At 46.5% G+C, this 15,080-nt stretch overlaps 1 protein-coding gene across 3 annotated transcripts in view; it reads left to right on the plus strand.

Annotated features, from left to right (window-relative positions):
• Window positions 1-15,080, plus strand: part of ptprc (protein tyrosine phosphatase receptor type C) — a 209,506-nt gene that overhangs the window by 182,315 nt on the left and 12,111 nt on the right. For all 3 annotated transcript variants that reach the window (XM_055642453.1, XM_055642454.1, XM_055642455.1), the window contains 6 exons: window positions 157-282; window positions 949-1,103; window positions 4,133-4,268; window positions 7,670-7,819; window positions 11,241-11,331; window positions 14,185-14,321. In XM_055642453.1, coding sequence (XP_055498428.1) covers window positions 157-282; window positions 949-1,103; window positions 4,133-4,268; window positions 7,670-7,819; window positions 11,241-11,331; window positions 14,185-14,321 — 795 coding nt within the window. The remainder of the gene's footprint in view (window positions 1-156; window positions 283-948; window positions 1,104-4,132; window positions 4,269-7,669; window positions 7,820-11,240; window positions 11,332-14,184; window positions 14,322-15,080) is intronic.

A 15,080-nucleotide genomic window follows, 5' to 3' on the forward strand; every position in this document is an offset into this window, starting at 1 on the left:
TGCCCGACCTGCTGAGTTTTTCACTATCTTCTGTTTTAGTTTCAGGTTTCCAATATCCACAGTTTCTCCTTCATGTTCTTGGTTGGAAATGCTGTCTTAACCAACACAAAAACCAATGCAACTGGCACAAATGGTGTGTGTTTTTTTTTTTTCCAGCCCAAGTGTACTCAGTATTGGCCCACCATGGAAGAGAAGTCCATGTATTTTGGGGACTTCTCAGTGAGAATCAAGGAGGAGAAGTGGTGCCCGGACTATGTCATTCGCAAGCTCTTCATTGCTCCGGTATGTATGACAAAACACGTTCTCGGTTTTCACTCCACTCACTCTCCAGTCAGACAATGACACAGCATGGAAACAGGCCCTTAAGTCCAACCTGCCCACACTGACTTACATGCCCCATCTACACTACGCCTGCGTTTGGCCCATATCCTTCTAAACCTGTCCCATCCATGTACTTGTCCAAATGTTGTTTTAAATGTTGTGATAGTACCTGCCTCAACCACCTCCTCTGGTAGCTCATTCTGTATGAGCTTTGTGTCAAAAAAGTTGCTCCTCAGGTTCCAATTAAATCCTTCCCACCCTCACCTTAAACCTATGTCCTCTGGTTCTTGATTCCCCTACACTGGGTAAAAGATTCATCCCGTCTGTTCCCTTCATGATTTTATACTCCACCTGCGCTCCAAAGAATAGTCCTAGTTCTAGCCCTGCTCAATATTCCTAGCCCTGCTCAACCTGTAGTTCAGCCCCTCGAGTTGCAGCAACATCCTCGTTAATTTCCTCTGAGCCTTTTCCAGCTTCACAGTAAGGAGGACACACACAAAATGCTGGAGCAACTCAGTGGGTGAGGCAGCATCTCTGGAGAGAGGGAATGGGTGACGTTTCATGTCGGGACCCTTCATCAGACTGATGAAGGAGATTGTTAATTGACTTGTTGCCCTGTTCTTTCAGAAGGAAACGTCTCCAGATCGAGAGGTGACGCAAATCCAGTTCACCCGGTGGCCAGACCATGGCGTTCCCGAGGACCCACATCTTCTGCTCAAGCTGCGGCAGAGAGTTAATACCTTCAGAAACCTATTCAGCGGCCCTATTGTTGTGCACTGCAGGTAAGCTGCTAGAGAGCCATCCTGACCTCCCATCTACCTCACTGGAGACCTTCAGACCATTCGGATGTTACTGGACTTTCTCTGCTACTAAACCCTTGGTTATTCCCTATATCCTGTATCTGTGCTTTGTGGACAGCTTGATTGTAGTCAGTGTGTAGGAAGGAACTGCAGATACTGATTTAAACCAAAGATAGACACAAAAAGCTGGAGTAACCCAGCAGGTCAGAGTGCTTTACTGAAGAAAAGGAATAGGTGACGTTTTGGGTCAAGGCCTGAAGAAGTGTCTCAACCCGAAACGTCACCCATTCCTTTACTCCAGGGCTGCTGTCTGACCCACTGAGTTACTCCAGCACTTTGTGTCTTCTGTAAAAACAAACAGTAATTGTGCAAAGACAAAAACAATGCCTTCAAGGAGTGCTCACCACCCATTGATGACCTCTCTTCTTGGACTCCCCCTGATGGCCACCTGCCTTCTTTAGACCTTTTCATTGCCTACTGACAGCGGGACATCTGCGGCCTCAACTTCTCCACTCCCCTTACTCACTCTAACCTCTCCCCCACTGAACATACAGCTCCCTGTTCACTCTGCTGCAACCCATACTGGGTAATCAAATCTGCCGACAAGGGAGGTGCCCTGATAGTCTGGCGCTCTGACCTCTACTGGGCTGAGGCCAGGCGCCAACTCTTGGACACCTCCTCCTACTTATCCTTGGACCATGACCCCAGTGGACGAGCACCAGGCCTTAATCTCAAGCACCATTACAGATGTCATCACTTCCAGCTCTCTGTCCTCTAAAGCCTCCAACCTTAATTCCCCGATTTTATCTTCTCCCCAAATTCCACAAACAGAGCTGTCCTGGCAGACCTTGTCTCTGCTTGAGAAATTAATTTCCACATAACTCCATCCTATCCCCCCTGGTCCAATCCCTTGCCACCTATGTCCAAGGCACCTCACATGCTCTTTGTCTTCTTCATGACTTCCGTTTTCCAGGCCTCCACTCCCTCATCTTCACTATGGATGTCCAGTCACTCTACACCTCCATCCCCCACCAGGAGGGTCTTAAAGCCCTCCGTTTCTTTCTCAACCGCAGAACCAGCCAATTTCCAGCTACCAATACTCTCCTCCTCCTAGCAGAGCTGGTCCTTACTCTCAACAACTTCTCATTTGACTCCTCCCACTTCCTCCAAATCCGAATCTATGGGCACTTGCATGGGCCCCAGCTGTGCCTGCCTCTTTGTAGGGTACGTTGAACAATCCCTATTCCAGGCGTACACTGGCCCCATCCCCTAACTCAACCTCCACTACATTAACGGCTGCATTGGTGCTACCTCCTGCACCCATGCAGAACTCACCGACATCATCAACTTCACCACTAATTTCCATCCGGCACTCAAATCTACTTAGACCATCTCCCACATCTCTCTCCCATTTCTAGATTGCACCGTCTCCATCACAAGAAACAGACTACATTGCCTATTTCCTTTGCTCCATAGATGATGCCTCACCCGCTGAGTTTCTCCAGCATTTTTGTCTACCTTCTACTACAAACCTGCAGTCTCCCATAGCTATGTTGACTACACTTCTTCCCACCCTTCTTCTTGTAAGGACTCTATCCCTACTCCCAATTCTTCCATCTATGCCGCATCTGCACACAGGATAAGATTTTCCATACCCGGGCATCGGAGATGTCCTCATTCTATAGGGAACGATGGTTGCCGTCTTCCATTATAGATGAGGCTCTCACTAGGGTCTCCTCGATATCCCGCAGCTCCGCTCTTGCTCCCCCTCCCCCCATTCGTAACAAGGACAGAGTCCCCCTTGTCCTCACCTTCCACCCCATCAGCCATCGCATACAGCATATAATCCTCCAATATTTTTGCCACCTCCAACGGGATCCCACCACTGGCCACATCTTCCTGGCCACCACTTTCTGCTTTCCGCAGAGACCATTCCCTCCGCAACTCCCTGGTCAACTTGTCCCTTCCCACCCAAACCACCCCCTCCCCGGGTACTTTCCCCTGCAACCGCACGAGATGCAACACCTGTCCCTTTACCTCCCCCCTCGACTCCATCCAAGGACCCAAACAGTCTTTCTAGGTGAGGCAGAGATTCACTTGCACCTCCTCCAACCTCATCAACTGTAGCCGCTGTCCCAGGTGTCACTTCTCTACATCGGCGAGACCAAGCGCAGGCTCGGTGATCGTTTCGCTGAACACCTCCGCTCAGTCAGTCTTAACCTACCTGATCTCCCAGTGGATCAGCACTTCAACTCCCCCTCCCATTCCCAATCTGACCTTTCTATCCTAGGTCTCCTCCATTGTCAGAGTGAGGCCCAGCGCAAATTGGAGGTACAGCACTTCATATTTCGCCTGCGTAGCTTACACCCCAGTGATATGAACGTTGACTTCTCTAACTTCAGATAGCCCTTGCTTTCTCTCTACATCCCCTCCCCCTTCCCAGTTATCCCACTAATCTTCCTGTCTCCAACTACATTCTATCTTTGTCCTGCCCCCTCCCCTTACATCAGTCTGAAGAAGGGTCTCGACCCGAAACGCCGCCCATTCCTTCCCTCCAGAGATGCTGCCTGACCCGCTGAGTTACACCAATATTTTGTGTCAGCCTCTAAGTTTATGCAGTTTGTAGTTCATTTGGAGGTTGTAGTGTTTAGTAGCCTGATGGTTGCAGGGAAGAAACCTTACACCCATCTTGGTTGCTATGGACGGGTTGGGCTGAAGGGCCTGTTTCTGTGTTGTGTGATCTTGTGTATAGCCTGTTCACAGTTTGTCGTCTCTCTTTGCCATGTTGGGCTGCAGAGCCTGTTTATCTGTGTTCAGCCTGCATGTTCACTGTTGGCCCTCTCTGTTTGCAGTGTTGGGATTGCAGGGCCTGTTTCTATTCTCTGTGCTTGGTTGCTATGGATGAGTTGGTCTGCAGGGCCTGTTACTGTGCTGTTGGGCTGAGTTGGGCTGCAGAGCCTGTTTATCTGTGTTCAGCCTGCATGTTCACTGTTGGCCCTCTGTGTTTGCAGTGCTGGTGTGGGCCGCACAGGCAGCTACATTGGGATTGATTCTATGCTGCAGGCCCTCGAGGCAGAGGGGCGAGTGGATGTTTATGGCTACATCGTTCAACTCCGCCGCCAACGCTGTCTCATGGTCCAGGTGGAGGTAGGTCTATTGTTGCACCAGCACGCTGCCTTTACACCAGCGGGCCCCACTGACAGTACGCTCAACACAGCGTGTGGGACGCCACATTGATGCAGCGGGTCGAACTGCTGCCTCACAGTGCCAGAGTCCTCGCTTCAACCCTGACCTCGGATGCTGTCTATGTGGAGTTTGCATGTTGTCCCCATGACTACATGGGTTTCCTCCGGGTGCTCCGGTTTTCTTCCATTTTCCAAAGACTGGCGTGTTTGTAGGTTAATTGACCTCTGTAAATTCTCCCTAGTATGTCGAGTGCGGATGAGAAAGTGGGATAACATACAGTGCATTCAGAAAATATTCACAGCCCTTCACTTTTTCCACATTTTGTTACGTTACAACCTTAAGGGGCTCGTAACGCTAACGGCAGGCACTCCGGAAATGCGTAACGCTAACGGCAGGCACTCGGGAAATGCAATAAGCTCGGGAATACTCGTGAAGATGCTGAAACATGTCCACGAGAGCCCAGAGTACCTACGAGCGGCTATTACCGTGATTCTCCGAGTTCGAATTAGATGAAACTCGGGAGAACCCTTGAATTAGCTCATACAGTGGGACAGCCCCATTATTTAAAAATTGATTCAATTCGCTTTTTTTTATCATTAATCTACACACAATAAGCAAAAACAGGTGTTTAGACATTTTTGCAAGTAATTAAAAAGAAATAACTGAAATATCACATTTACATAAGTATTCAGACCCTTTGCTACGTCACTCAAAATTGAGCTTAGGTTCATCCTGTTCCCATTGATTATCCTTGAGATGTTTCTACAACTTGATTGGAGTCCACCAGTGGTAAATTAAATTGATTGGACATGATTTGGAAAGGCACACACCTGTCTATATAAGGATCCACAGTTGACAGTGCATGTCAGAGCAAAAACCAAGCCATGAAGATGAAGGAATTGTCTGTAGACCTCCGAGACAGGATTGTGTCGAGACACAGATCTGGGGAAGGGTATAAAACAATTTCTGCAGCATTGCAGGCATCGAAGAGCACAGTGGCCTCCGTCATTCATAAATAGAACTTTGGAACCACCAGGACTCTTCACAGAGCATTGCAGGCATCGAAGAACACAGTGGCCTCTGTCATTCTTAAATGGAAGAACTTTGGAACCACCAGGACTCTTCACAGAGCTGGCCGCCTGGCCAAACTGAACAATCGGGGGAGAAGGTGACCAGGAGAACCCGAGTGGCTTCGTGACAAGTCTGTGGCTGTCCTTGAGTGGCCCAAAAATGTGGAAAAAGTGAAGGGGTCTGAATACTTTGTAAATGCACTGTCGAACTAGTGTGAACGGGTGATCGATGGTTGGTGAGGAATTAGTGTGTCGAAGGGCCTGTTTCCATGCTGTTTCTAAAATAAATAAATCTAAACAGTCTTTTAAAACAGTCAGTTAAAACACAAAGACATTCATCAGTTGAGGTTCACCCTGTCTTAGCCACTGAACCCTGGAGTCATACAGCATGGAAAATTGCCTTTCAGTCCACTTTGCCCATGCTTCATATAGTTCAAAGATACAGCATGGAAAGAGGCCCTTCAACCTACCGGGTCCGTGCCGACCAGCCATCACCCCTACACTAGCACTATCCTACACACTAGGAACAATTTACAACATTTTAATCAGAAATCAATTAACCTACAATAAAGCAGCAGCTCTACCACTGTGCCACTGTGCATCCACCTATATCTCAGATTCAGATTCAATCTTTATTATCATTGTGCAGTGTACCGTACAGAGACAACGAAATGCAGTTAGCATCTCACCCAGAAGAGCGAACATAGAATAATGGAACAGTAATATATATACACAGTAGCAGTGGTGCAATTATATATATATGCACATATGTATATAAACCGTGGCAGTGGTGCGATTTTTCTGGGGGAAGGAGTGTCCGGGAGGGGGTGACTGGCAATCACCAAGGTACAGAAGGTCTAGGGGCGGCATGCAGATCCCCATCCATATTAACGGGACGGAGGTGCTCAGCTTGCCCATGCCCACCAAGATGCCACACTCGAGCTGGTCCCATTTGCCAGCATTTGGCCAATACCCCTCCAAACCATTCCTATCCATGCACCTGGCCAAATATCTTTTAAACATTGTAATTGTACCCACCCCTACCATGTCCGGATGCAGCTCGTTCCATTGGCCCCTGTGTGGAAAATCCTGCCCCTCAGATTCCCTGAAATTGTTCCCCTCACACTGTGAATCTATGCCCCCCATCTTTAGAAGAGTCAAGATAGTTTTACTGTCATGTGTCCCAGATAGGGCAATGGAATTCTTGCTTGCTGCAGCACAACAGAATATGTAAACATAGTACAGAACAGGAGTTAAAAGTTCAGTGTGTCTATAGACCATATATGTACACAATACATAAACAGATAAAGTGCAATAGACTGCTATTCACAACTCGTTTGATGTCGTATTTAGTAGCCTGATGGCTGTGGGAAAGAAGCTGTTCTTGTACCTGGATGTTCCAGATTTTAAGCTCCTGTACCTTCTTCCCGATAGACTCCCCAACCCTGTGAAAAACACTGCCACAATCTAGCCTCGCTCCGACCCTGATATGACATAGGAACAGAGTTAGGTTACTTGGCATCCATGCCTTATGGGCTTATAGTCTCATGAATTTGTAAACCTCCATGTCATTCCACAGCCAACATTGCTCCAGGTAAAACAATCCCAGCCTATCCTTGGACATCCAGCATCCTGTCCCGATAAAATCCTTATGAATTTGCGCTGCACCCTTCTCATTCACAATTTCATCCCATCAGTAATCGGGCAACTGAATCATCCTATCACCAACTAGAAAATGGTCCTGATCTCCTGTCTACCTCATTGGAGACCCTCAGACTATCTTTAATCAGTCTTTACTGGTCTTGCACTAAACATTTTTCTCTTAATCGCATATCTGTACACTGTGGGTGAATTGATTCTAATCATGTATAGTCTTTCCGCTGATTGGATAGCATGCAACAAAAAGCTTTTCACTGTACCTCGGTACACATGACAATAAACTAAACTTAGCAAATTGATTCATCCAATCATCCTGCTCTCTGAAGCACCTCATGATTACAGATGTTGCCATGATTCTGTCGACCTGTTACTTTTCTCATGTCAAAGAGACATACAGCATGGAAACAGGCCCTTTGGCCCAACTTGGCTATGCCAACCAACATGTCCCATCTGCACTAGTCCCACCTGCCTGTGTTTGGTCCATATCCCTCTAAACTGTTCCTGTCCATGTACCTGTCTAAATGTTTCTTAAACATTGCAATAGTCCCAGCCTCAACTTCCCCCAGCAGCTTGTTCCATACACCCACTATCCTTTGTGTAAAAAAAGTCTGACCACCATGTGTTCTGTTGCAGGCCCAGTACATTCTGATCCACCAGGCTCTGCTGGAGTATTACCTCTACGGGGAAACGCAGGTCAACCTGCCCGAGCTGCCCAAACACCTGATTAACTTCAAAAAGCGAGACCCACCAACGGAGCCGTCCCTCCTGGAGTCCGAGTTCCAGGTCAGTTCAAGCGAAGGATGTGCTGGCTCTGGAGAGGGTGCAGAGGGGTTTACAAGAATGATCCCACGAATGGCTGGGTTAACGTATGATGAGCGTTTGACGGAACTGGGCCTCTACGTGCTGGAATTTAGAAGGATGGGGGAGGAAACCTCATTGAAACTTAACAAATAGTGAAAGACCTGGATGGAATGGATGTGGAGAGGATGATTCCACTAGTGGGAGAGTCTAGGGCCAGATGTCACAGCCTCAGAATAAAAAGATGTACCGTAAGAAAGATGAGGAGGAATTTCTTTAGTCAGAGGGTGGAATTCTTTGCCACAGATGGCCGTGGAGGCCAAGTCATTGGGTACTTTTAAGGTGGAGGTTGGCAGATTCTTGATTAGTATAGGTGGCAGAGGTTATAGGGAGAAGGCAGAAGAATGGGGTTGAGAGGGAATGATAGATCAGCCATGAATGAATGGTGGAGTAGACTTGATGTGCCAATTGACCTAATAAGCGAGTTTGGTATCTCGATAAACGTAAGGAATCATGGGATTCACTATATTTCATCTTCCACCACAGTGAGGAGTGTGTAGGAGTTACTGTGGTGGATGTTCAATGTTAAAAGGTGTTTTGTTTGTTTTGTCACCAAGATGGCGTCCGGAAGGGAGAGTGAATGCTGGAGCGTTTAGCTGCCGCTGCTCTCTCTTTGAATTGTGTGTTGTCGATGCCCTACTATTTTTTTTTTTTTTTTTGTTTTATTATGCTTATATGTTTTATAATCTGCTAATTAAATTTTGTAAGGCGTCCTTGAGAGTCGTGGAAAGGCGCCCATTAGTATAATGTTAATAATAGTATTAATAATTCAGGGTTTTTTAAAAAAGCGGACACAGCACTGTGTATAAATTGTTAACTATTCTACCAAGGAATTAATCTAGAATTCTGTCAACTCAATAGCTTCCTTTCTTGTTCTGCTGTTCACACACTACTGACACAGTCCTAGTTCTAGTTCAGTCCATCATCTGCAATTATGAGATATTCAAAAAGTTAAAGAATTTATTATTTTCATTTAATCCTTAATGTGTTTGCTGCTGGAATAAGAAAATATTACTTGTGTTTGAAACATTTTCTTATCTTTATTCATAATTTAATGTGTAAAAGTATATTTAATCTGAGGCAGGCAGCGTCTGTATCAGTGTGGTGAGGGCTGATGCTTTCCCTACAGGCGGTGTGAATGTACCGTTAGAGCAAAGATTCATCTCTGAGGAAAACTGAGTACAGGGTTGGTCCTGTGAAGGAGCCACCAATCCGATATAAGACATTTAACTGCAAAATGCGTGCCCTTCAGTATTGGATAGGTTGAGTGGAGGATCTGTGCTGTTCCAAGTTTGCGGTGGTTGCGGTGTGTTTCCCCCAGCCATCCACCCAGTGCACGTTGACCAGCGCAGTTCACCAGCCCTTGTTAGCAGAGGCTCTTTATGCAGGTGTTACCCGAAACCCAAAGGTTTTTGTGGAGGTTCTGCGTTAGGATCGGGCATGCAGCGAGCTAGCGAGAGGGCTGTCAGATCAGAGCAGCCCAGGTTGCCAAGTGGCCGAAGGGCAGATTTTAATGGGTCGTTAGTAAACTGTTCCATCTGTACGACATCTCCAGCTCTCTCTCTCTCTCCCAGATCCCTCACCCCAACTGTTGACAAAGTCTGACTGAGAAAATGGTCCCACTCACATTACGGGTTGGCTCCGCGTTTGCCCACTCACTGGGGCGGGCGGCGCCTCCTTCAAAGAGAGCGAGAACAAGTCCCGTCAGCTGGGGAACTGCGAACCACTCCTGAGTGAAGTCTCTAATTTGTCTGCGGTTCAAATGGCTGCAAATTCTCATAATTATCACCGCCCGTTCACCCGGACCCAGCTCCCAACTGTGTGCCCTGACAGACTGAAACCAACCCCACAGGTTAAAGTGACAGTATCTTTATTTAAGCCAAGCCACCTCGAAAGTTTAACCAGCCTGTTCAAATCCAATCTGAACTTTCCAACCTACCCCCACACAGCACTTTCTCCTTGTTTCCTTCAATCAAGGAAGGTTGTTTAGATAGGAGCCCTCCTCAGACTCCCCACCCAAAGGTCTTCTGTCCATTCCAAACACAGATGCCGCCTGACCCACTGAGTTCCTCCAGCACTTTGTGTTTTATTAATGATCAGTTATATCTGAATTGACACCCACCTGAAAGATAACAGTGATTTAGGCTCAATGGAAGATTGGTTTAGATCATGAGGTGTGATTTTCTTCATTTGTGCTGATGGAGGATGATTTAGTTCAATTGTAGGATTTTTTATGGTCTCGATAGGGTGAATTGGGAAACAACTTGTGAGGGGGGGGTCTCTTAAATGGAGGCATTAGGGTTTGTAGGGTAATTGACCTATGTAATGCCGCTTGTGTGTAGATGAGCGTGCAGTCTGGCGGCAATTGATAATAACACGGAGAGAATAAATTAGTGTAAATGGGGGGTTGATGGTCAGAATGGACTCGGTGGGCCGAATGGCCTGGTTCTAAGCCGCTTCTGTCGTATTTAAATTTATTTAAATTGTGTATTTAAATTTGGGAGGAAATTAATGAACTTGTTTGTAAAACCGATCTCACTGCTTGAAGGGAATGATCTGGGAGCATTAACTCTTGCAATCTGAACCACTGGAGACTACACAGGTTCATCACACATTGGTTAAATATGTACCTGGTAGTTGGTGATGAGGATGGTGCAGGATTCCAGCTCAGAATGGAAAACCTCAGGATTGCTATTGGAAAGATCTGCCCTCAACTTTAACACCGTGGTCCAATGCTAGGAAACTGTGTAGCCAGAAGCAATCAGAGACAATTTTGAGAGGATTATCAGAGAGTCATTACGTAGGAAGGAACTGCAGATGCTGGTTTACTTCGAAGATAAACGCAAAATGCTGGAGTAACTCAGCGGGACAGGCAGCATCTGCAGAGAAGGAATGGGTGATGATTTGGGTCGAGACCCCTTCTTCAGACTGATGTCAGGAGAGATGGTGACACAGATATATGGCAGGTTAAGGTGTGAAAACAAGACACCAAAGGGGATAAGGTTCAAGGAAAAGGTAGAATAGATCATTGTTAACTAGGGGAAGGTTACAAAGAAGCATACAAAGATAAAATGTAATCAGGAAGACAGTCACACTGGTCGGAGATCTGGGATGGTGGAGGGATGGGAGAAAGGGAAAGCAAGGGTTACTTGAAATTAGAGAAACCAAAATCATACCGCTGGATTGTAAACTGCTGAAGGGTAATATGAGTAATTGTAACTACTTGGATCTGGCAGAATTCACTCTACAAAGTATTTTGAAAGGGCAGATGTTGTGTATTATAGCAGTGTTAGTACATCTGATGATGCATTGTGCATTATTTCTCTCTTATCCCTAATCATTACAGAGGATCCCATTTTATACTGAGTGGAGATCCCAGATGACAGGACGGCACGGAGATAACCAACCCAAAAACCGCACTCCCTCCGTGATTCCATGTGAGTATACCATCAAGGATCAGCCATCGCTTCACTCAGTCCACCTCAACCTACCTGATATCCCGGTTGCTCAACACTTTAACTACCCCTCCCATTCCCACACTGACCTCTCTGTCCTGGGCCTCCTCCACTGTCAGAGTGAGGCCCAACGCAATTTGGATGAACAGCAACTCATATTTCGATTGGGCAGCTTACACCCCAGCGGTGTTAACATTGTCTGAAGAAGGATCTCGACCTGATACTCTAACTTCAAGTAACCCCTGCTTTCCCTCTCTCTCCATCCCTCCCCCGTCCTAGTTCTCCAACCAGTCTGACTGTCTTTCTGATTAAATTATCTTTGTATACTTCGTTGTCACCTTCCCCTAGCCAACAATGATCTATTCTATATTTTTCTTGAACAGCGTTCCCTTTGATGTCTCGTTTTCACACCTTAGCCTTCCTTATCTCTCTCCCTCTCCCCTGACTCAGTCTGAAGAAGTGTCTCAACCTGAAACATCACCCATTCCTTCTAACTCAGCGGGACACGCTGTTTGTCCCGCTGAGTTACTCTAGCATTTTGTGTCTATCATCGGTGTAAACCAGCATCTGGAGTTCCTTCCTCCACATTCCATTGCCCTGTTCCTGCTATGCACTCTCTTCCCATCTCTCCATATACACCCCCCCCCCTCCCTGCCTCCCTCCCTCCCCTCCATCCCTCTCATCAATTCATCTTCATAAGTCTTCGGAACAGAATTAGGCCACTCAGCCCATCGAGTCTACTCCACCATTCGATCATGGCTGATCTATCTTTCTCAACTCCTTTTTCCTGCCTTCTCCCCATAACCTTTGACACTCTTACTAATCAAGATTCAGTCAATCTCTCCCTTCATATGTGTTTGTTTTAGTTCATTGTCTTGTACACCAGGGTATAATGAAATTACTGTTCACATGTGACCCACAGAGTAAAAACAGTCTGCAATAGATACCATGTGGAGGAAGGAACTGCAGATGCTGGTTTACACCGTAGACACAAAAAGCTGGAATAACTCAACGTGACAGGCAGCATCTCTGGAGACTTTGCGCCCCACCCAAGGTTTCCGTGCAGTTCTCGGAGGTTCCCGGAGGTTTCCTCCCTGCTTCCACCTGCAACCTCCGGCAACCGCACGGAAACCTTGGGTGGGGCGCAAAGTCTCCAGAGGTTTCCGTTCAGGTCTCGCTAAGTGGGACAGGGGCATTAGAGTACACAGCAGCAGACGGAGAAGGAAATCATAGCCATACAGCCCTTCATCCCGAGTTGTCCATGCCAACCAAGATGCCTCATTTAGGGGCGGCAGTAGATGCAGCTACTGCCTTATAGCGCCAGCCACCCGGGTTTGATTCTGACTCTGGGTGCTGTCTGTACGGAGTTTGTACATTCTCCCCCTGACCACCGTGGGGTTTTTACGGGATCTCCAGTTTCCTCTCACACTCCAAAAACGTCCAGGTTTGTAAGTTAATTGGCTTGGTATAAATGTAAATTGTCCCTCATGTGTAGGGGGATGTATTAATGTGTGGGGATAGCTGGTCAGTTTCCTCGCTGTAGCTCTAAACTAAAAATAAAAAAAAACTTTAAAAAAACCTAAATCTACACTAGTCCCACCTGCCCGTGTTTCACCCATATCCCTCTATTCTTTCCTATGTATGTCTCTGTCCTCGTGTTGTTTAAATGTTGTAGTATTTGCCTCAACTGCCTCCTCTGGCAGCTCGTCCTATGTATCCACCACGTTCTGCATGAAAAAATTGATGAGGATCACCTGATTGGATGTCTTGTAACACAACGCGTTTCACTGTACCTCGGTACACACGACAATAATTAATCTGAACTCCATGTGTTGACTTCTCCACTCCCACTCCCCGCAACAATCAGTCTGAGGAAGGTTCTGGCCCAAAACATCACCTATTCATATTCGCCAGATATTGAAATATTGAAAATAGGTGCAGGGGGAGGCCATTTAACCTTTCAAGCTGATGGCTGATCATCCCTTATCAATAACCCGTGCCTGCCTTTTCCCTATATCCCTTGATTCCACTAGCCCCTAGAGCTCGATCTAACTCTCTCTAAATCCATCCAGAGAATTGGCCTCCACTGCCCTCTGTGGCAGGGAATTCCACAAATTCATAACTCTCTGAGTGAAGTTTTATTTCATCTCAGTTTTAAATGGCCTCCCCATTATTCGTAGACTGTGACCTCCTGGTTCTGGACTCGCCCAACATTGGGAACAATATTCCTGCATCTAGTTTATTTTATAATTTTATTTGTTTCTGTAAGGTCCCCTCTCATCCTTCTGAATTCCAGTGAATACAAGCCCAGTCTTTCCAATCTTTCCTTATATGACAGTCCCGCCATCCCGGGGATTAACCTCAAGAACCTACGCTGCACTGCCTCAATAGCAAGGATGTCCTTCCTCAAATTAGATGACCAAAACTGTACACAAACCTCCAGATGTGGTCTCACCAGGGCCCTGTACAACTGCAGAAATCCTCTCGTTATGAAGGACAACATGCCATTAACTTTCTTCACTGCCTGCTGTACCTCCATGTTTGCTTTCTGCCTGACCCGCTGAGTTACTCCAGCATTCTGTGAAACGTCACCTATCCATGTTCTCCAGAGATGCTGCCTGACCCGCTGAGTTACTCCAGCACTCTGTGAAACGTCACCTATCCATGTTCTCTAGAGATGACCCTGACCCGCTGAGTTACTCCAGCACTCTGTGTCTTCTTTTGTAAACCAACATTCTCAGATCCTTGTGGCTCCGTCAAGCATAACATTAACTTTGAACCTAATCCTGAAATGCAGACTAAATGTGGTCTATGATTTTTGTTCCCTTTTTAAAGATGATTACAACAGAGTTCGTGTCAAGCTGGACAATGACAAAAGCAAGGACAATGAGAACCAGAATGAGGATGATTCCTCCTCGGACGAGAGTGAAGATGAAGAGACCTCCAAGTACATCAATGCTTCCTACATAGACGTATGTATCAACACACAGGTTACACGCCTACAGCTCTGTGCCTGCCTCCACCACGCACTTGGTACACATGACGCTCGGAACAAAAACCGTCGTCTTAACTTCAAATTCCCAGGCTAGGTGACACTCTGTAATCACTCATCACAATCGCTCCTCTCTTTTACACCTCTACGCCAACAGCAGCATTCCTTACTCTTTGTCTTGCACTAAATTTCTTTAGTCAGAGGGTGGTGAATCTGTGGAATTCATTGCCACATATGGCAATGGAGGCCCTAGTCTGAAGAAGGGTCTCATCACAAAACGTCACCCGTTCCTTCTCTCCAGAGATGCTGCCACTCCTGCTGTGTTACTCCAGCATTTTGCATCTATCTCCAAGTCAATGGATATTTTTAAGGCAGAGATTGACAGATTATTGATTAGTATGGGTGTCAGGGCTTATGGGGAGAAGGCAGCAAATGGGGTTGAGAGGGAAAGATAGATCAGCCATGATTGAATGGCGGAGTAGACCTGATAGGCCAAATGGCCTAATTCCGCTCCTAGAACTAATGAACATAAACGATATTCCCTTTATCCTGTATCTGTACACTGTTGATGGCTCAATTGTAATCATGTATAATCTTTCCACTGACTGGATAGCACACAATTAAAGGCTTTTTGCTGTACCTTGGTACACGTGACAATAAACTAAACTAAACTGGACCAGTTTCCCTCCTGACCGCAATCGGACACTTGGTCCTCATGACGCTAGGAGCAAAAACTGTC

Source organism: Leucoraja erinacea, chromosome 10, assembly GCF_028641065.1.
Source record: "Leucoraja erinacea ecotype New England chromosome 10, Leri_hhj_1, whole genome shotgun sequence".
NCBI lineage: Eukaryota > Metazoa > Chordata > Chondrichthyes > Rajiformes > Rajidae > Leucoraja > Leucoraja erinaceus.